This window comes from Lotus japonicus, chromosome 2 (genome assembly GCF_012489685.1).
Source record: "Lotus japonicus ecotype B-129 chromosome 2, LjGifu_v1.2".
NCBI classification, from domain to species: Eukaryota; Viridiplantae; Streptophyta; class Magnoliopsida; order Fabales; family Fabaceae; genus Lotus; species Lotus japonicus.
In genome coordinates, this window is record NC_080042.1 from 47,093,982 (window position 1) to 47,116,204 (window position 22,223).

Below are 22,223 nucleotides of genomic sequence, written 5' to 3' on the forward strand. Positions count from 1 at the left end.
GTGTGGTTCTCCAAAGGTTCTTATCAAGTGTACTGCCAACTCAGCTTGGAAACCATCCCCCATCTGGACAAGTGCATGATCTGGTTTATTTCGGAGAAGTTTAATTCTGACAATGTTCCCATAAATGGAGAACAAGTTGAACAGTTTGTCCTCGTCAATTCTCTGAAATAAACGAATTTCAAGTCAAATATGAAAGAAATGTTTAGGAAAAAAAAAAAAGCCAAAGAGGCAAACCTCCCTTAAAGACAATGTACTTACATCAGGGTTGAGATTTGCCACAAGAACTCTGCATCTGTCATTTGTTCCAGTTATTCCAGGAGGCAAACCTCCTCCAAAGGCAGTTGCAATTGCAGCAGCATTTGTCATCTATAATTCAAAACCAAAATACATATGTGGAGGGTTATTGTATTCCAAACAACTAATAATCAAAAAGAGGTTTTGAAAAAAAAAATCCAAAATTATGCTAAACCAAACATGCATTAAGTATATATTTTTCAAAGTTTATTTACATACATGTCTACAGTCAACTTACAACCAAATTCAATAAACTCAAACTCCAAATTCCAAATTAGTTGTCACACTCGGGCAAACAAGTTCTTTAGCATATTCAGATTTATTAATTATTAATATATCTATGGGTAAATGAAGGTCAAAGATTGCTAGCAATAGATGCATAATGGCGCTGTGCCCAGCGAGGCGGGATCTTTCAATCACCAAGTTGCCCCTTTTTTTAAGAGACATCAACCGTCATACATTTCTGATGCTAGTTTTCATGAGATGCAAATTGATAATAACTTCCAACCTATTCAACTGTGCATCAATAACACATTTCTAATGCTACTTTTCATAAGATGCAACCTGATAATAACTTGCTTAAATATTCAACTGTGCATCAATAGTCGCAAATGAGACCTTCAACTTGGTCTGAAAGTACCACCTACCTGTGAGAATCCAACTGTAAAAAAAAAAAGATAAATATTAGTACTTTTGAAAATAGCATAAGAAGAAAATGAAAGCAAACCAACCAAAGCAATTTAAAATATTTAGCACCTCCCCTGGGTCCAGCCCCGTACATGCCTCCTGCATCACCATATCCAGGCTATTTACCAGAACATGTAGGAAAAAATGTTAGAATGAACTTAACAAAGATCAACAAGAAAATAAAGAAAAGAATATCGCAGAACATACTTGTGAAGATCGGCCTTTCTGCTCTGTAGGCAGATTTGGGTTTGTGAAGTCCCTGTCGAAATGAGGAATAAACTCGGTAACAATAAATACAATGTTAAATAAGAGATTAGGAAGTACAATTTGTTTGAAAAAAGCAAAAAACAAAACAAAAGAACTGACTAAATCACCTTGACCGATCATTATTGAAGTTCACTTGTAACTCATCAAGGCTGCAATAAACAACAATTTAATGGCCAACAAAGTAAGGGAAACAGGACCATAGCATAATTTTCTAAACCCTGAAACCAATATACATGAAATTGCTGTGATAAATTTAACCTACTTTGAGAATTGAATGTCCAGCTGACAGCAACCATCATAAATATTGCGTCCCTAGAAATTGCCAGAAGTACATTAATCATTCAGAAGAAAGATATCATAATTAACAACCCAAGGAGAGCACCAAGCTCAATGTGAATGTTAAAAACCTGAAGTGTACTTCTGGCAGTAATAGCACTTTGACAGGATTGAAATTGGATGAGAGCCTGAAAGCCTACACAACATTTCAAACACAGAATGAAACAAATAGTAGAACACATACACAAAACATGCAAAAACCAAATATAAAGATAATCTTCATCCGCAACAATAAATGCAGTGACAGTCCTCACTCCTCATATCTAATTACAGGGCATATGTATATTGCGTTGAATAAAAGCATCCATTCCATGACTCATTAGAAAAACCAGAAATATAATTCCATTAAAACCAAAGAAACTTTTTCTATCATTTCCTATTTATATAAAAAATTGATATATTTCAAAGTAAATATTTGCATGAACCAAATATGTCCGCAATTCATCCCATATAGCCTCAAGACAAAAAACGCTTCATAGGAAAAAGAAAGAAAGAGAAAGGAAGAAATTTGAGAGAATCTGACCAGCTGACTTCTGAAACGTTACAATCTTTTCCACATATCCATTGGGAGAAAACACTTGATGTAGTACATCCACTGTTATAGGATACAGCATGTGATGAACTGTAACCAAGAGAATTCGATTTGGCTATGCATCCAGAGAGTTGCCAACAGTAGACAGCATTAGAAGGAGAAGAGAGAGAGAGCGGAGAATAAATAGACCAATAGAGAAGCTCATGATAAAGAGTAAGAGAAGACTACAAAACCTAACATTTTAATTAAACTCATCATATTGAAAAGTCTAAGATAATATACGGCAAAAACATAACCAACGGAGTTCAGGTATATATTTTTCAACTAAAAAACAAAAAATGCCAACCTCATCTTCTCGTGCTTGAGTCTGATCCATTGTAGTTAGTTCTTGATGTGAGGAAAACTGGACATAAACATTTCTCCCCCTATAGCAAAACAAAATGATGATTATGTAAACAATGGTGATTTCTTAACATCAATAGGAATGAATAGTGCTTTCCAAATTTCAAAAATATGACGGGATCAAGTTTCAGAAACAGTACATTCAAGGGACTCACATACGGATTTAAAAGAAAAATATACAATATATATACCTTATGCTTGGCTGAACATTTGCATAAAATTGTAAAGCACTAACTGCGGAAGGAACATCTTGCATTTGGAGAAGTGCCTGCAAGGATGACAGAGTGTACAGGAAATAAATGATAAAATGATTCATTCTCAAATTCTAAGAATATTAGGAACGCAATGTTTCGCATGAAGGCATGAAGAAAACCTGATTTTTGGCACGCAACATTACAAGCTTTGTTATGACTCCAAAAGGCTGAAATAGCTGAAGCAAATCATTCTGCAACCAGATAACTACAACTCATAAACCATTGAAGATAAAAACTCAACTTAAAGTCGGAACAGGAAAGCCGATCCAGCTCATCTTTGGTGTTCAGCCAATGTCTTCTTTGACTTAAGCAAGCACCCCATTAAGATCTCTTAGTTAGATTTTCTAATGCTGTAGAATTCCATGAAAGCTTTATTTTTTGCAAGTTTTCTTTCATTGCTTCACAAAATTACCCATCCTCTATCATGTTTTTCCATCCTTCATGGATTTTTCTTATTATGAGAGATAGAAGTGATTTGCACATGTGCAGTAATTGTTGATACCTGCTTCATTTGGACTATGATACTTAAATTCTTATACATTGTGTTCAATATTTATCATTTTTGTAGTCTTAGTATATGTGAAAAGGAAATAAGTTAACAAAAAAACAATTAAACAAGATAACTATAGACTAGTAGTTAATTGATGATATCATTAATTAACAAGAAAAATGGTGCTATTAAGGGGAGACAATTAACATATCAAAGTAGGAATGTAACTGTAAAGTGGATTAAGCAATGTTTCACAATGACTTTAACTACAAGATAAATACAAGATAAATATTTAAATAGATTAGTTATAATAATGTGTGCGGTGTATGTAAATTTTTTCAAAAAATTGGGGGTAGCCTAGTCATGGAGAAGCTCTGCCCCTGACAGGTGGAGACATGTGGTACGTTACCGAGCCAAAGCTAGGGTAAGTGGGGTTTACTTGTTTCTACCGTATTTAAGTTTGTAATATATTTTATAATATTAATCAGTACACTTTAAGATAAATTATTTTTAAAAACTGCACAAGATATACCTTTTTATATATTAATTACATGTTCACATTTACTGGCAATTTATCTTTCTTCTCCCAATAGGCCGAGAAACTAAAAACTGCATCTTCCTATACTAACCAAACATTTTTAGATGTTTTCTCTCCTACTATCTCATAAAACCTCCCCCCTTAATTTCCCTTCTTTAGGTATCACAGATCTCTCCCTCTTCCCCTTACATTCTTCTCCACCCTTTCCACTATTCCTTATGGCATAGCCTCTCCCCTTCCCCTTTTCCCTTGGATTACTCAACGATGGCTTAGACCAGTGTTTCCACAACAAACAGCACTGCCAACTGGGATGTGTCTCAGTTTACAGTTCGAAGGGAGGTAAGGCAAATTCAGAAACGGGGGGTGGTGATGAAAAGTCCACATTTACAGTGTTGCTAAAGGCGGATGGCGGAAAACCATAAACGCGCCATGATTGACAAATAATGATGGCTGATTATGACGATATATGCGCCATGGCGGCTTGCTGGGATTCCGCCATAGCCTATACTTTACAACACTGATATTTAGGGATCCACATTAGAGCTACAAAAACAGTTACAATCAATATAAGAAATACGAAATACAGAACTGATTCCATAAGTCCAGAACAGCTACTTTCCCCGACAAGAGTGAATAATTAAATATCACAAAAATCACCATTCTAGTCATAACAGAGCTAGAGAAAATGCATACAAGCCGATGGTAAAAAGGTAAAGCCATGGCAGCATCTTATTGCAAAATCAAATAACAAGTATAAACGACATGATCATAGAGCAAAGCAGAGAGAGAGAGAGAGAGAGAGAGAGAGTTTACTTCAGATATCTCATGCCCCACATTTCGAACGTGAATGACCTTAGAAGGTTCAGCCATCGCAAATTACCTATAGCAACAGAACACAAAACACTCAATAGTCAACATATAGGGTAGCTTCAATGATCAAACTCCAACAGTTCCCTAGTCACGTTTAGGCATATGCATGAAAATGCTCACTCTGAAACTCAACAACAACCCTAAAAAAATTAATACAAAAAAGGATAGCTATACAATATGCACCCATTCCAATTTCTTTACAAAACCCAGTTCACAATATATCAGCATTCGAGATAAATCGTGGGGCGTTCTCAAACAAAGAGGTGAAAAAACAATTGCCAATGAGATGCTAACACTGAGAAGCAGATATGAAGAGAGAAAGAGAGAACCTGGCTGAAGAGAGCAAGTGAGGGACGCGCAGAGAGAGAATGCAATTTCATTCATGAAGGCCAGAGGCCAGAAAGTACAATTGATGACACTGCAGGGAAAGATAGACCGGTCAAGGTCAAAAACAGAAGACATATGGCCCTACTCATCAATATTAAAGCTATGGGAGAAAAAAACCAAGCCTAGGACAAGACAACACAAGCACTGACTAAGCTAGGAAGAAAAAAACACCGAAAGCACGTGAAGCTTGTCAGAGCCTTGGAGTGTGGGGCGGTTTCCTAATAATAAAACGCAATAAATATAAGTACCCCTACAATCAAGGTTGCTGGACGAATTTATCATGATTTAAAGCTCTTTGAAGCTCCTGTGGGGAATTGAAGGCCCAGCTACCAAAGAGATCTCCATTGAGGCCTCGCTTCATGTGAATTTGTTGCCCTATGTGATGTGAATAATGTGATCTTGAAGCCCAAAACTGCTGACATGGCCAAAAAGTAATCGAGATACACTTCAGTTTAGGAGTTAAATTTGGGAAAATCTAATCTAATATGCACAAAATATTCTTTGTGTAACCTTAGACCATGAGCAATGGTTGTTGAAAAAATATTGTTTACCTTTTCTCAACCTCATTTTTTCTCTTCTCAACACTACACATCATCTTCTCTCTCCAATTTAACACACTCTCAACAATTACTCACTCCAATGGTTTTCTCTCTCAACACCCTACCCCACCACTTTTTTATTTCATATTTTTATTTAATTTTATATTTTTGTTTTTATTATTTACATAAAATTACAATTATTGTTTTAAATTAAATTAAACAATAAACACTTAACAAATTAATTTTTTTTTAATATAGACAATAATTTATTTTATTTCCTTAACTTAAAAATGAAAGATGACAAACTAAGCACACAATAATTTATTTTATTTTCTTAACTTAAAATGCAAGACAACAAACTAAGCACACAACACACAAATAACGTAATTAGTACGATACAAATCATCTTCCATCACAAAGCATTTGCAAACTTTGTCCATATGTGCTTCACTAGATCTGCTTGCAGTTCGTAATGAACGTTCGAATCACGCAACTCGGATCTAACACGCACATGATTTGTAAAAGCGGGTAACACCTCGGTCGAGTATGGTTGCGGTGTACTAGATCTACCTTCCCCAGATTGCTCAAAATCGGTCCAACGTTGAGCATATGAATCTCGTTCATCCTCAACAATCATATTATATAATATGATGCATGACCTCATAATGATACCCAAATCAGCTATGTCCCACAAACGAGCTGGTTCACGGATGATTTTAAAACGAGCTTGAAGCACTCCAAATGCACGTTCGATGTCCTTCCGACATCCCTCCTGAACTTGTGCAAACAACTTATCGGGTTCACTTTGAGGAAGTCTAATCGATTTGACGAAAGTTGGATAAGAAGGGTAGATACCATCAGTTAGATAGTATGTCATATTATAGGGATGTTGATTCACAAAGAAATTCACATTTGGAGCATTTCCCTGTTGCACGTCATCAAACACTGGTGACCGATCTAGAACGTTTATGTCGTTCAACGTTCCCGGACAACCAAAAAAGACATGCCAGATCCATAGATCATGAGATGCAACTGCTTCAAAAATAACCGTTGTGGTTCCCTTATCCCCTCTAGTAAATTGACATTCTCATGCTTTAGGACAATTTTTCCACTCCCAGTGCATGCAGTCAATACTCCCGATCATGCCTGGGAACCCCCGCATTTCACTAACATGTAGTATTTTTTGCATGTCATCTTCGGTTGGTGCTCTAAGGTACTCGTGCTCATACAATCGTATGATTCCTTTACAGAATCTACGTAAACACTCCAGTGTTGTAGTACCTCCGATTTTGATGTACCCATCGACTGCATCTGCTGCCACACCATATGCTAACATTCGCATTGTTGTGGTACATTTTGACAAGGGTGATATTCCTTCTTTATAGGCTGCATCAACTCGCTGGGTGAAGTAGTTATCACTACTTGAAAGGTCCGCAACGATTCGAAGGAAAACATGTTTTTGCATCCAATACCGACGACGAAACATTGCATCGTCATATGTAGGCTCATTGGCAAAGTAGTCCTCAATTAGCCTTCGGTTTGCCACTGCATGATCTCTACTGACATATTTTCTGCTACGAGGTGCCCTATCTTCCAATATTTTGTTTCGACGCTCCCTAACTTGGTTGAGTATAAAAGCTTCTTCAAGTTCAGAATTTTGAAGGTATGTTGCCATATCAAAAGGATTTTGAACTGGATTTTCAAAAGGATCCATTTGTTTTGAAATTGGAAGAGATTTGGGATATTGATTGTTGTGATTTTCACAAGAATTCGAAGTAGACTGGAAGAGATTTGGGATATTGGTACATCAATAGATCTATGAATCCATATATATAAGTACATTGAATGGTGAACACTGGCGGAATCGAAATAAGTTATCAACTAGAGTTAATAATCGGAAAAGGACAAGATTCGAATTGAGTGGAACATATTCAAACACAATAACCCATACATAAAGCCAAGCACTACAGACTTGACACCACTGGCGGATTCGAAATAAGTTATCAACTAGAGTTAATAATCGGAAAAGGACAAGATTCGAATTGAGTGGAACATATTCAAACACAATAACCCATACATTAAAGCCAAGCACTACAGACTTGATACCACTGGCGGATTCGAAATAAGTTATCAACTAGAGTTAATAATCGGAAAATGACAAGATTCGAATTGAGTGGAACATATTCAAACACAATAACTCATACATTAAAGCCAAGCGCTACAGACTTGACACCACTGGCGGATTCGAAATAAGTTATCAACTAGAGTTAATAATCGGAAAAGGACAAGATTCGAATTGAGTGGAACATATTCAAACACAATAATCCATACATTAAAGCCAAACACTACATACTTGTTCACGGTTGGCTCCGTCTTGGGTGCTCTGCACTGACCGGCATTATGCCCCATTTTGTTACAATTAAAGCATTTGGGCCTCGTGTCGGGACAAGCGTTAGCATAGTGCCCCGGCTTCCCACATCTGAAACAGGTCATCTCCCTGTTCAAAGTCCGATCTCCAGAACCACCAGCAGTACCCGTCATGGGTCTGTAAGATCCTAAAGTAAACCCTTTTTCAGCAGGACGCTGATATGGCCTCCCGCTCTGAAATTTCCCTTTGTCTTGAAAATTTTGAGAACCTGATCTCATCGGCCCTCCAGTTCCAGCACGGTTCAACCTCCTATTCTTCATCAGCTCCACTTCTGTGGCTTTCTCCACCAACGACTGGAAACGCATGATTCCTAGCGGCCTCACTGAGTCCTCAATATCAGGCCTCAGTCCATTAACAAAACGCTTACACATGTAGCGCTCATCCACATGATCGTTGAAAAACTGAAAATGCTTCGCTAGAGATTCCAACTTGGAAGCAAATTCTGGTACAGACATACCTCCTTGTCGGAGTGTCAGAAACTGTGTCTCCCGCTCATCCCGAGCACTTGTTGGAAAATACTTTTCCAAGAACGCAATTCGAAAGGAGTTCCAGTTGATCTCCTCGTGGTTGTCTTCCATAATCCCCCTGGTGCCCTTCCACCAGTACTCAGCATCACCGAGCAGCAGATAAGTTGCCATACCCAACTTGGCACCATCAACAGTTTGTAAAACGCCGAATATCTTCTCAACTTCCTGGATCCAGAGATCCGCTTTGTCTGGGTCAGTACCACCAGAGAACTTTGGTGGATTTTGCCTCCTGAAATCATTCAGGCCTTTGTTTTGGTCGAGAGTTACCTCTCTCTGACGCTGATGCTGTTCACGTGCTTCTTCAACAACACGCCTCATAGCATTATCATTCGCTTGTGCCGTCACAGCTTGGGCCATAGTGGCCATCATCTCAGCTAACTGGTTAGTGTTCACCATGTTCTGTTAAGTTAAACAAACAGTTAGTACTCATCATAAGATAGCATCTAGTATAACTATACAATATGATTAAGCAATAACTTCAATCAATTCTAAGCGAAAAATCGCTTGCAGACAATCAATTCTCACTCTTTGCAGAGTCACACAACCTAGCACAGAAGACCTATTCCCCAACAACTCCCGAAAGACTCGACCGTGCTCTGATACCACAATGTAACACCCCGAAAGCAAAAGGTACAATCCAAAAGAAAGGTCAAGTGTCTGCAACACTGTCCCTCAAAATAAGAATAAGTCAGCCCAAACGGCCTAAAACAAGACCCCCTAGTCCAACCAACTCTCTGTGATTTCCGTAGAGAAATCACACAAAAAGCTATCGGCGGGAAACTACCATGTCCCCAAAGAAAACAATGACGGTCAGAGCTAAGACTTTACTCCTACACTAATCCCATCTCGAGGAGCTCACACCAGCACTAAAACCTACATGCTAGCATGATCGTCGTCCGAATTCGAAATCCAGAACGACCTAGTCTATGTACACCATCTGTCCTCCTCTCGCGACCGCGATGCGCTCCTGTTCCAGCATCCCATCCCTAGTTCCCCCCGAAGGGTGAACCGTCGTGAACCAGCCCGCCAAAGACATCTGACAAAGGGCGTAGTCCGCCAAAGCACACACAGAAGACGCGAGGGTCAACTCCAAAAAATTATGTAAATATTAAACCCAATAGGTACAGATAATAGAATAGCCACTTAGGCTTATAGCTAGGGATAACATCCTAGGGTTGCATATTCCACAATGAATGTAAACAACAGCAATAACAAATAGCATGCATCAAATAGGATTATCAATTATCAATCACACTCAGCAACTAAGTCAGTATGCATGTTGCATGAAATGATATGACGGTTAACCCAGTTAACCAAATGCATTCCGGAAACGGATGGGCATCAAACGGATCAATCCTAGCACCAACAACGGTGGGACCATTTCTGCCGGCGTGCCTCTTACTCCAACAACAATGGTAGTCAGATCAGCCGTAACCCGTAGGTCTGCCATTTCGGTCTGCTACAAGAGTCGTCTACAAACGCTCTTACACGGAAATCCGGGTCTTATGACCATTTTGGAATCCGACGACATTTTGGAATCCACCGAGGTCCGGTATCACGCCGTGTATTAACCTCCTATGTATGCATGAATGCAATGCGATTAGCCAAACAACGTCTCCGACCTCACTCGACACGTCGCCACGTGTTCTAGCTAACTTAATGTCTCTAAAAAGCATACCCTAAGGTAAATCTCGATTCTGCGACAAAATACAATAATCATAAAATGAGTGCAAACACTCACGATAACTCTTCGAGTCACCCATACTCTCACGAAGTCTCACGCTTCAGTGGAGTCTCACACATTCACAGAGTCTCACGCTTCGGTGAAGTTTTATGCTTTCACGGGGTCTCACGCCATAGTGAATTTACACACTTGCACGAAGTCTCACGCTTCAGTGAAGTTCCATGCTATTCACGAGGTCTCACGCCTCAGTAAAGATCCATGCTTTCCACAAGGTCTCACGCCTCAATGGAGTATCCCGCATTCACAAGGTCTCACGCCTCAGTGAAGCTTCATGCTGTTCACGAGGTCTCACGCCTCAGTGAAGATCCATGCTTTCCACAAGGTCTCACGCCTCAGTGGAGTATCAACATACTCGGAAACTATCAATTTCCCGGCTTATCCCTCAGATAGCCCAACAACATAACTGCTCCAACAGCACAAGAGTAACAACATACTCAAAACTTCTCAACATTCTCATAACTTGGGATCCGACGACACTTCTCGCTTTCCAAAACTAAGATTTGCATCCTAAGCTTCCTTTCGAGTTTATTATCATTATTTGAAGATTTAGAGGTTGTTTAATGTCTTATGAGTTTTCTTTACAAAATAATATCCTTTTAGTCTTATCGCAAATCCTATAAGTTCTCGGGATCTCCTAATCCCCAAATGACACCAGAGAATGTCTCGATCCATGAAACACCATAACAAGGCCCGAATCTCATTCGTCCTATCAAACTTTCTCAAAACTCTCAAAATAAAATCGGCATGACCTGCCCGCTATTCTCACTACTCAGAAACACAGATATCAGCGAAAGACATAATTAAATCATCACAGTCCACAAACATGTCATATATCAATACACCTCAGAATAAACACGTAGCACTTAGCATATAAAGCATGCACCACACATCCTAGATTAACCACATAGCACATAGCATGTAAGTCAATCTCAAAAACAGTCAGTAGATAAATCATCTACATTGTCAGCCGAAGCCTCAGAAAACATTTTTCCAATCAACCACAAACAAGTGCATAAACAGTAAATCAATGTCGAAAGCATCGACCCTAAGCATTAACTAAAGATTCAGTGAGTAGCCCTCACCTGAAGATTCTCCAGGGTTCCCGTCTAGCGTTCCTTCACAATCAAGACCTTGCTCCTCTGGAAATTCCTCAAAAGCACCTTTAGAGCAAAACCACAAAAATCAATCAAAATCTATCGGAAACTAAGATATCAATACTCACTAAGGTTACACGAAGTAGTATATACTCCGAGGTACGATAATCTAGCGCGAAAGGACAAGTTTTCGAAAAAGGGATTTTCCTCCTCCCCCCTTAGAGTGCTCGGCCACTATTGGTAATTGTGGGGTTCGATTTTTCTTCGATCAAACTTGGTTCCTATGCTATCATTAGCCGTAACTAAGGGTATTCTAAACTCGGAAAAATTATCGGATCGAAAACTGTCGCAGGGGTATTTTGGTCAATATTTTTAGCTCAGAATTTCAAAACTGAAATTTCGAAAAACAAATTGGATGGGGACGTCACCAACGACGTTTATGACAACTAATCCTACTAGCACTAAGCTAAGGCGATAGTTTTCAGCCCAAAGGACGAAGCTTTGCCCCAAAATGGGTATTTTCACCAGAATTGAAACTCGACGGTAGTTTTTCGAGAATCGGCGCAGTATTATTAGCTAAACATACTCAGGAGAACGTAGGGAAGATGTTTAGAATCAAAAATGAGATATTCAGGATAATTTTGCAAAAACCTCAAAACTATGAGCACAGAAAGACATAGAGAAAAGCTATGGAAAAAGCGATCAGAGGTAAGGATTAGCGACTATACCTCGAAACCTTGAAGTAGCAACTGTTTAATCGATCATCAAGCAAGAAATGAAGAAAATTCTTTTTCCTCTTCCTCTTGGTGTGCTCGCGGGTTTTGGAGAGAAAATGGTGGAGAATTGTGATATTTTCTCATTTTCTTGGCTATATATAGAGGTTGGCAAAACGCGGGAAAATGAAAGTTTCGCGAATCTGATTTTTCCGGCTTCATTCTCCGTGAATTCTAAGATAGGTTTTGGCGACATAAATCCAAAACTCAAAAGAGGTTCCCCAGTATTTTAAGTGACTAATGCAAAGTCGGTGTAAAACTATTTTACCCGATAAGTTACTTTTTGCATCGAATGTCGGAATAGAAAACTTCCTTCTGAAGAAAGATTGAAATCATCAAGAGAAATGGGTGTACTCGTGTAGAATCTTCATTTGAAGCTCCGAATAGAAAAAGTCTTCATTGTCGGTTGATTCTAGGGTTTTGAAATACCAGGGTTTCGGTTTCGGCAAACTTCCGATGATTGGAATCGGACGATCGTAGATCCTAGAGTTTCGCCTCGAAAAGATTGTTATATATGGAATAAGAGAAGTTCTAACATTTCTCTGAAGATTTTTGGACTAAATTCCTACAGTGTTCCAAGGGTGGAAGATTTTTGGAAATTTTATTCCTATAGTGTTCCAAGGGTGGAAGATTAGTCTTTTCCTGAACTTTCTCCTTCATAAATTTATTTCATTAAATAAACTCTTATTCAGGCTTCCCTTCTCAATACATCAACCCTAACCGTGAATAAGAAATTTATTCACTTAACATAAGCTTAAAACTTGGGTCTTACAATTATCCGACCAACCGCTTGCTTGCTGACGCTTAGCGGCATCATAAGCGCCAATCGATTTACCCAGTATTTTGTTCATATAATTCCAGCGGTTTCGGCATGCATTTCCATCACGCGGAGGATCGAATGAGCAATGCTCATTACAATACTCAGCAATATCTCTCCAAAATGTTTCTCCTCTCTGGTTTTTCCCCACAACACTACTTGTTCCACAGTTAATCCACCCACTAATTAGCACCAAATTTTGTGCAGTGTTCCATGCTGGTGACTGGGTTTTCTTGCTCTTAGGAGTTGTATCCTCTAGATTTGGAGTGAATTGATTTGCAGCTGTCATGCCACCAAGAGTCATTTGTGTTGAAAATTCGGGAAATTCAGGTGCATCAACACTTGGAAAATTTTCATTCACCATTGGCATATGACCACTAGACGGGGGTGTTTGAGATGGATATCTCATAGAGGGATGAAAGGATGACTGGTTGGAATTTGGTGCAAAATTGTTGGGATTTTGAGGACATGGGTAGGAAAATTGATTTGAATCTTTATAATTGTTGGGATTTTGAGGACGTGGGTAGGAAAATTGATTTGGATCTTCATAATTGTTGCGATTTTGAGGACGTGGGTAGGAAAATTGATTTGGATCTTCATAATTGTTGGGATGCTGAGGACGTTGGTTGAAATACTGATTTGGATCTTGATAATTGTTGGGATTTTGATGACGTTGGTTGGGAAAATGATTTGGATCTGGATAATTGTTGGGATTTTGGTTGTTATATGAGTAGTTAGATGAATTCTGGGTGTTGAAATGATGATTGTTGTGATCCATTTCAAAAGAAAAGCTAATAGAAAGATAGTAAGATGGTGAGAGAGATAATAAGAGAGTGAAAAAACTTGGTTTTTTTTTTCTGTGTCCAAATCAAACGAACCAAGTCTCTATTTATAGAGAAAAAAAAAATCATGAATTTTGGTATAATTTTTTTTTTCAGAAAATTTTTTTTGATGAAATAATTGAGTTCAAAAGATAAGGATAAAAGAAATCCGGCGAGCCAATCAGAGTCAGACACGTGGCGGTCCCTGCAGATTATGACTTTTCCTCTCTCCTCCCAGGCGCGTCACGCGCCTTGTCTGGCCGTGCATGCTACGCGCCTGACGGAGGCCAATCAAGAGCTGCCACGTGGCGTCCGGGACAACTCTCAACAATGTTGAGCTTCCTCAACATTTATACCCTCCCTCTCTCCTCCACATCACTCTCAACATCCTTCAACAACCATTGCACCATTTAAACAACTCTCAACAAAAAATTTCAACATTCATTGCACTTGGTCTTACACAAGGGGTGTGTAACCTGCTGCTGTGGCAGGTTTATCGGTTTTTTATTTTAATTTCAAAATACTCAAAATAATATTTCCCAATTTAAAAAAAAAAAACTCAAAAAACTCTCTCTCTCTCTCTCACTGCAACCCACGCCCACTGCCACCGCAAACCCCAATTACCTTAAGCTCCTTCTTCTTCTCTCCTCCCTCCGTCATAGCTCCCTTTGCAGCAGAACGAGGAGAACGATACCCATCTCTTTTCTTCTGTAAATTTTCATCCTCGTTGCTTAAAGTTTCCATCTTTAACAACTTTCCCTCACCAACCAAGTTTTTCTTTTGAGACCTAGAAAGGGAAACAATCAAAATCACTCACTCTCACTCAAAAGCTACCACCATAGCTACAAGGAGTTTGAACAAACACAAGAAGGAACGAGGTCTTATAGATTCTCGTACATGAAAGAACCATTGAGGTTGTTGTGGACACAAAATCATGGAAAATGTGAGGGAATGAAGAAGATCTGGATGGTATCATCACCCAGATCTACAGAGAGGAGGTGGAGAAGAGAGAGGTGGTAAAAAAAATTATTTTTCAGAAAATAAAAAGAAAATAAAATTTGATTTTTTAAAAAATAGAAAATACTTGGTACCTGCTTAGCCCTTAGTTGTGTAAAGTTACACGAAATAATTTTTGTGCATATTAGATGCACCCGTTAAATTTAGGACATTGATTTCAGGGGTAAATATGTTTTGGTACCCCAAAATACTAATATTGAATTTGGTCCTCTTTCATATTTTCGTTAATTTTGGTCACTAAATAACGAATTTTTTATTACTATTCTTCCGGTTATCCAGTCATTTTTGTGGTGGCTTAGGTAGTGTTTGACCCAACTTATTTTTGACTTAAAAGTCACTTTTAATTGAGATGAAATAATGAATGTCAAACTTTAATGACGTGTCAAATTGTGATTTGAGGGACAGAGAAAAAGACAGAGGCCAAGGACAGATGATTTCCACTCCTCTCTTGTTTCTATCCTTCCTGCCTTCCAGAATTAAATTAGTCCAAAAACCTTAAATTAGTCCAAGCCCTTCTTCTTCCCTTCCAAAAAAAGGATTGCCACTCCCTCATGGTTCCATGGGTTGGCCTTATATTGGAGAGACCTTCCAAACGTATTCTCAAGACCCTAGTGTCTTCTTTACCTCAAAAATCAAGAGGTTTGTCATTTGTGTCCATTCTTTAATTTTGGCTCTCTCATCAAACCTTTCAAACTTGTTCATGGAAATTAGTTCTCAATTGTGTTATCATATGCATATACATTACTTGGTACTTGTACCGGTCGTACCCCCAAGGGAGTAGATCAACTGGCACAGGATTGTTCTGTTCTAACTTAAGCAGAGGTTTCGAGTTGGAGTGTGTGCGCTACTACTTTGTACTTGAATTGATTGATCATTAATTTCTTTTCTTCTATAGGTATGGATGGATATTCAAGTCTCACATTCTGGGTTGTCCTTGTGTGATGATTTCAAGCCCAGATGCTACGAAGTTTGTGCTGAACAAAGCTCAACTCTTCAAACCAACATTTCCTGCTAGCAAAGAGAGGATGTTGGGGGAAGCAAGCAATTTTCTTTCACCAAGGAGCATACCATGCTAACCTGAGGAGGCTTGTCCTTCGCACCGTCATGCCTGAGGCCATCAAGAACATCGTCTCAAACATTGAATCCATTGCCCAAAGTAGCCTCAAATCCTGGGAAGGAAAGTCAATCACCACTTTCCTTGAAATGAAAACAGTAAGTACTCAACAGAGCACAAAAAACAGAGCAAAACAGAGTGCAATCCATTGTTTCTCTGTTCAAAAAAGAAAGAAAATAAGAAACAAACATCAAGTTACAATTTTTCATTAATTTCTATTGTGCATTGACCAAATAATTGATGGGTTTTTCTTCTGTTATTCTTATCTTTTGCAGTATACCTTCAATAATGCCCTGCTTTCAATTTTTGGAAATGATGAAACTCAGTACAGAGAGGATCTGAAACGATGCTACTACACCCTTGAGAAAGGGTACAATTCAATGCCCATAAATCTTCCAGGCACACTTTTCCATAAGGCAATGAAGGAGAGGATAGAGCTCGCGCAGATTGTAGCAGATATTATTGCCATAAGGAGGAGCAAGAACCGAGATTACAATGACTTGTGGGGATCTTTCATGGAAGAGAAATCAGGCCTCACCGATGACCAAATCGCAGATAACATGATTGGTGTCATTTTTGCTGCTCGTGACACCACTGCCAGCGCTCTTACATGGATCATCAAGTACCTTGATGAGAATCCCAATGTCTTAGAAGTCGTCACCGTAAGTATCTCGGACCAACCTTTTATCCCGACAATAGTGAGTAATCCTCTCGTCACTGCCGTTACCTTTTATTCTTATCTAATCATTGGCTTCTATTGAAAATTTTCAATATAATGATAAAAAATAGATTTTTACTTGTAGAGTGTACTAGAGTTGAGTTTAATTTTAGACCTTATGAACATTTTTTGGTGTGAATTTTACAGGAAGAGCAAGAGGCTATATTGAAAGGCAAGGAAGAAAGAGGTGAATATATTGGTTTGAATTGGGGAGACACAAAAAACATGCCATTGACTTCAAGGGTGATACAGGAGACTCTAAGAGTTGCCTCTATTTTGTCTTTCACATTCAGAGAAGCAATAGAGGATGTTGAATATGAAGGTCCTAACCAAATCTGATGTGATATCTTTTCCTTTATAGCCCATGAATTCCTCTCTTTTTCCTTGTTTGTTTGCTCACATGTTTTGTGTCGGGGTCAATTTTTCTTCAGAGTGTCTCATACCAAAAGGGTGGAAAGTATTACCTCTTTTCAGAAACTCATACCAAAAGGGTGGAAAGTATTACCTCTTTTCAAAAACATACATCACAGTCCAGATAATTATACAGATCCTGAGAAATTTGATCCTTCAAGATTTGAGGTAATTATTGCACAGAACTTGTGCATTCCCCACCTTACTTTTTGTTTGTTTTGTACATGTTTGGTTTCAGGTTTAAAATTGCCTTAGATCTCAAAATCACATGAAATTAAAGCAATAACATGTTCACATTTCATTTTCTTTTCTGTTACATTTTCACATATTGTCTCTTTTTATTTCTCTTTACATTTCTTAACACATCATTTATTATTCATTCATTCTCTCTCTTATTTTCATATCTTTCTATTAGGTGTAGGTGAAAGAGTGTGAACCAATATTTTTTTTTAAATTACACCTAGGAATTTCAGAGTGTGCTAACACACGGAAGCCTCCAACACACTTCCAATTGAGCACTAAGTACTATTCATGTGATTTTGAGTCCAGTCTTGACGTGTTATGTCGATTGTTTTGCCAGGTTGCTCCGAAATCCAACACTTTTATGCCATTTGGCACTGGGATCCATGCATGTCCAGGCAATGAATTGGCAAAGTTAGAGATTTTGGTGCTTATTCATCATCTGACCACAAAGTACAGGTTGGTAAACTGAATCATTACCAATTTCAATGAATGTTTATAAACTCATTTGAAAACCATGGTGAAAATTAAAATCACAATGAGTAATAATAGCTTCTTTAACTTTTTTTTTTCTCCACCATTTTCAGTGCAATTTTTAAATAAGTTTCTAACAATGCATTCAGTCTCATTGCAACCAATTTGGTGGGGATATTTCAAAATTGTATAGTAATTTTTATACTTTAGAATGATTCTGAATGTAGTTATTATGAATTATTCTGCAGGTGGTCTGTAATAGGTCCAAAAAGTGGGATTCAGTATGGTCCTTTTGCTCTTCCCCAAAGTGGCTTGCCAATCGCATTTACCGCAAATGAATATCGCCTCAACAAAAAGACTAACTATGGCATGGAAGAAACTTTCTAAATATATAACTTCAAGAATTTGTTTAAACTTTGTTCAAAAAAGTGTAGAACAAAAAAAACCTTATAGGGAAAGATCACTCCTTCCCTTTACTTTTTGGCCAAGAGACACCCGAAGGGGGTCTTGAGATTATTGTACAAATAGGGACCCTCCTTCAATATGTGACCTCATTCTTTCATATCATCCATTTCATTGTCTACTTCTTTCACATGATCCACCTTGATATGATCCCCTTTAGCCACATTATCGACTTTCTCAATGAGCACATGAGACATGATTAGTGTGGCGTCCCTCTTCCACAAGTGACATATTCATCCAACTCCTATCACTTATGAATGAGTGAGCCGGTTTTTTTGTTGTTGTCGCATTAGTGTAAGTGTTAGCGTTACCTTTCTAATGGTGCATCGATTCAGAGACCACTTACGACTTCTCACAATCGCAGAGTTCCCCTCTAACCTTTTCAGATGGATGACCGTACACCTAAAGGCAAGCAAATTAGCACACAATGAAACATTAAACACATAGCATACGTGGCCAAGGCCACTATAAAGTTTGAATGACAGAAGCAAGAAAGCGTTCAAGTGAGGGTATACACATCCCCTCAAGGCATCATCAAACATAAACTTAATTAATTAAGAAAATTGGTGAGAACTATCATCGGACCATACGACTTCACTCCCCAACCTCCTCCTCTTCCGGATCCTCCTCCATGTCACCACTGCTCCCCTCCTCCGGCACTAGCATAGGCACTCTCTCCCCAATCCACCGGGTTTCACGAACCGCTGTCTGTAGATTCGGGCATCTCTGGAAAAGCTTGGTGACCGCACCCTCTTCCTTGCTATCGACCTGAGACGAGGCGCAGTCCTCCGGGGCGGAGAACCTAATGGCTCCTGAGGTGCTTGAGTAGGCGCAAAGAGCTCCTGTGGGCTCCTGACTCGGATCGGTACGGGTCGGAATGGCTCATCCTGGGGCATAGGGTCCACACCAACCTGCGGATCAGGACACAATCCGGCCTGGGGCGCTGGATCCACCTTCGGCTGAGGCTGTGGTGGCGCATCGGGAACGGGCGGACGGAACCTCCGGGTATGCCTCAGCATATAGAATGAGAACATGAGGGGTATGGTCACTGGGTAGCCAAGCTCATCTGATCCGGGTACCCTGCACCACAACATGGTCAGTCCAGAATAAAAACAGAAACCGGTAGCGGGGTCAAGGTGCCAGCCAGTGCGGGACGGGAAGTCAGCATGAATGGTGAGTACTGGAGGGAGGCTCATCTTCTAACTTGTGATCTGCTTTATGGTAAAAATAATGCAAGGGTGAGTCAAACACGACTTTGCACAAGCCACATGTCAAATAAAATAAACGATAAAGTTCAAGATAACATACTATTAAAAACAAGCATGTTAACAAGCACATAGAGATCACACAGAGTATGAGGTTTTACCGCCTTATATCTTCGTCCTTCGAATTGACTTCTCTCACTACTTCTTTACGAAATGGTGAGTTCATCGCCAACCCTTTTTAATTGTATTTATCATGTGATGAGTATATTTTATGGGGTCCGAAGCCTTAGCTTCTTTTAATCTTCGGAAAGTCGTCTCGGGAACATGGACACTCCTTACAGTCCACTCTTTACCGGACATGATCGCTTAGAAGCTCTCCGACAGAAATACACAACTTCGCGACTCCTGGTACGTTGCATCAGGCCGGCACTTCGGACCCTTCCGGTAGCTGATGCAGAGGTAGAGTCATTGTGTAAGTCCCGGGTCTATTCATCTCTGAACAAGACCACCATTGACGTCTCTGTATTCCCACTCTCTTTAGTGGTAGTGACAGCACTTTCCTACTCCTTATCGCTCCGAAAGGTTGTTTACAAACATCATCCATCGCCCCCTTATTCTTCTCTAGAATTTCTAGCGAACTAGAAACAAACTTTCGTACCTTACTCTTCAAGTAAGTACGCCTCATTGTATTTGAAGGCGAGATCCGAAGGGATCAAGTAGTCGGGTTTTAGGGCAGGAAATAGTTATTCGTCCCGGTAATGGTTATGTACTTTCCTTAATTGATTTAAATAAAAGGGTATCACCTATTCGTTCACTCATTCCATTTTATAATTATTATTATCTATCTTCCTAAGGTGATTCCTAACATGTGACAGGTAGGTCAAGTTTTCGAATCCAAGTATCAATAACACATTAAGCCGGTGAATTATTTCCCTGTACCCTCCTACCTCAGATGTTTTTAGATTTATATATTGTCATAAGACAAATTCTTTTATCCGGGCTTTTAAGCCGATTTCCTAAGTATCACCATATCCCATGGTATACTTTACCTTCTTTCTAACAATGCAGCAATACAACATCCACAAGCAATTCACATATGAATCACAAGCAAACATTCAGCATCACTTCATAAAATCCACAGTTATTGTAAACAAGCGAGTAAATAATAATATGTCTACTACCGCTTTAACGATTACTTAATTGTCATGTACCAAGACAAGGTCTTGTCTAACTCCCCTAACCTGTGACTCAATGATTTCTTTTGAAACTCGAGAGCCTGATCCTTCACGCACTGCATCATGGATTATGGTTGGGTTATAGATCTATGAAGCTAAAAATATAAACTACTTCATGTGGTACTAATTTTATTTTCTTTTTATTACCCTTCTACTCTTAGACTTAACCAATTTTCTTTACTGACCTGATTCTGTTACTAAACTCAGTCCTTAAGCTCATAATCACTTCTAGATTATTTAACTTATTCCTTAAGCCATTTTGTCAAAATCACTTATTCATTAGCTTACTAACTTAACTTCCTAATTCATCATGCTAGCCTACTGACTTCTGACTTCTGGTCTTTCATTACTCTATTCCTAGTATTCCTAACTCATAATCAAGTTCAGAATCACTTAATTAAGCTGATTAATCTAGCTTAAGTTCAAATTAATCCTAAGTTTACTTGCAAATTAAGAAATTCACAAACTAGGCTAAAACTAACTTCTGATACTCTTTTCCTACAGTTTCCAACCTTCTGAGTTCATCTAAACCATTATTAGAAGCATTTAAGCACTGTAACTACCTCAATTTACCAGTTTTTGAATCGGCCGTGAGGTGAAATTGGGGTTTTTCACCTCAGAGATTTATCATCGATTCTATCTATCCTAAAAGGCTCTACCATGTTCCAGAAGCATAAAATGATTGATTTGGCACTCTAACTCGAGGCCAGAAGCTCAACCCGATAGCTCATTCGAGCTTGAAAATTCAAATATTGGTTCTGCTAATTTGTGGTGATTCGAGGCTCAAAACTAGTCTAAAGCTTCCTAAAAATGTCCTAACATGCTTAAGGGTAAGTTTTGGATCGAAAACAACGCGAAAATGAGAGAGTTGCAGAAACTCACTCGCCGGAGAAGACGAGGTTTGCTGGAGAAGATGATCGGAGGTGCTGAAATTGTCACCGTCGTGCTGTTCTAGGCACTGGGACTTGATCTACAGGTTATGGGGATGAATTTGGTGCTAATGGGTGTTGCTATGGAGGTCTGGAACGTGAGAAAAGTCGAGTTACAGGTCGGAGCACTCACCGGATTCTGGAAAATGCTCGCCGGAGTTGCAGGGTGCTCGCGGGTTTGGGTTTTCTGGGCTCAAAGCTTCATGAAATTGACCCAGATCGAATCCTTACTCTCTCAAGAACTTAATGGAATGAAAATTACACTCTAACACTCAACCAATTATGAGAATCAAAGAGAAGAAGCTTGTGAAGCTCTTCTCGATCTCTCTCACTCTCATGGCTCTCTCTTCACTCCCAGCTCGCTCTGGGACTTGGAATGAATTGTTGGGGACTCAGGGACTTCAGAATGGCTCGTTTTATAGGCTGAAGTCTAGTAATTAAGGCCAACCAAGCTTAAGCTCTAATCCAAGTTGCACCACCTATGGAATTGCATGCAAGCTGATTATCACAAGGTTCTAGGTGCTGTTGCAGGTCTGTACTCGTCCAGGCATCATTCAGGAGGGGTTTATGGGAACTAGAAGCCATCATGGTGCTTACTATTGATGAATAGTAGTGTGT

The 22,223-nt window shown here is 39.1% G+C and overlaps 1 protein-coding gene and 1 pseudogene across 1 annotated transcript in view; one reads left to right on the forward strand and one right to left on the reverse strand.

Moving 5' to 3' along the window:
• Positions 1 to 5,176, reverse strand: part of LOC130738142 (polypyrimidine tract-binding protein homolog 3) — a 28,597-nt gene extending 23,421 nt beyond the window's left edge. The window contains exons 1-14 of the mRNA XM_057590054.1: positions 5,000 to 5,176; positions 4,614 to 4,680; positions 2,892 to 2,963; positions 2,710 to 2,786; positions 2,463 to 2,541; positions 2,108 to 2,231; positions 1,656 to 1,720; positions 1,511 to 1,560; positions 1,356 to 1,397; positions 1,189 to 1,240; positions 1,078 to 1,099; positions 942 to 955; positions 259 to 366; positions 21 to 162 (exon numbers count right to left, since the gene is read on the reverse strand). Coding sequence (XP_057446037.1) covers positions 21 to 162; positions 259 to 366; positions 942 to 955; positions 1,078 to 1,099; positions 1,189 to 1,240; positions 1,356 to 1,397; positions 1,511 to 1,560; positions 1,656 to 1,720; positions 2,108 to 2,231; positions 2,463 to 2,541; positions 2,710 to 2,786; positions 2,892 to 2,963; positions 4,614 to 4,670 — 904 coding nt within the window. The 5' untranslated portion in view covers positions 4,671 to 4,680; positions 5,000 to 5,176. The remainder of the gene's footprint in view (positions 1 to 20; positions 163 to 258; positions 367 to 941; positions 956 to 1,077; positions 1,100 to 1,188; positions 1,241 to 1,355; positions 1,398 to 1,510; positions 1,561 to 1,655; positions 1,721 to 2,107; positions 2,232 to 2,462; positions 2,542 to 2,709; positions 2,787 to 2,891; positions 2,964 to 4,613; positions 4,681 to 4,999) is intronic.
• A 10,185-nt stretch (positions 5,177 to 15,361) lies between these two features.
• LOC130736525 (abscisic acid 8'-hydroxylase 1-like) lies at positions 15,362 to 18,161 on the forward strand (annotated as a pseudogene).
• The last annotated feature ends 4,062 nt before the right edge of the window (positions 18,162 to 22,223 follow it).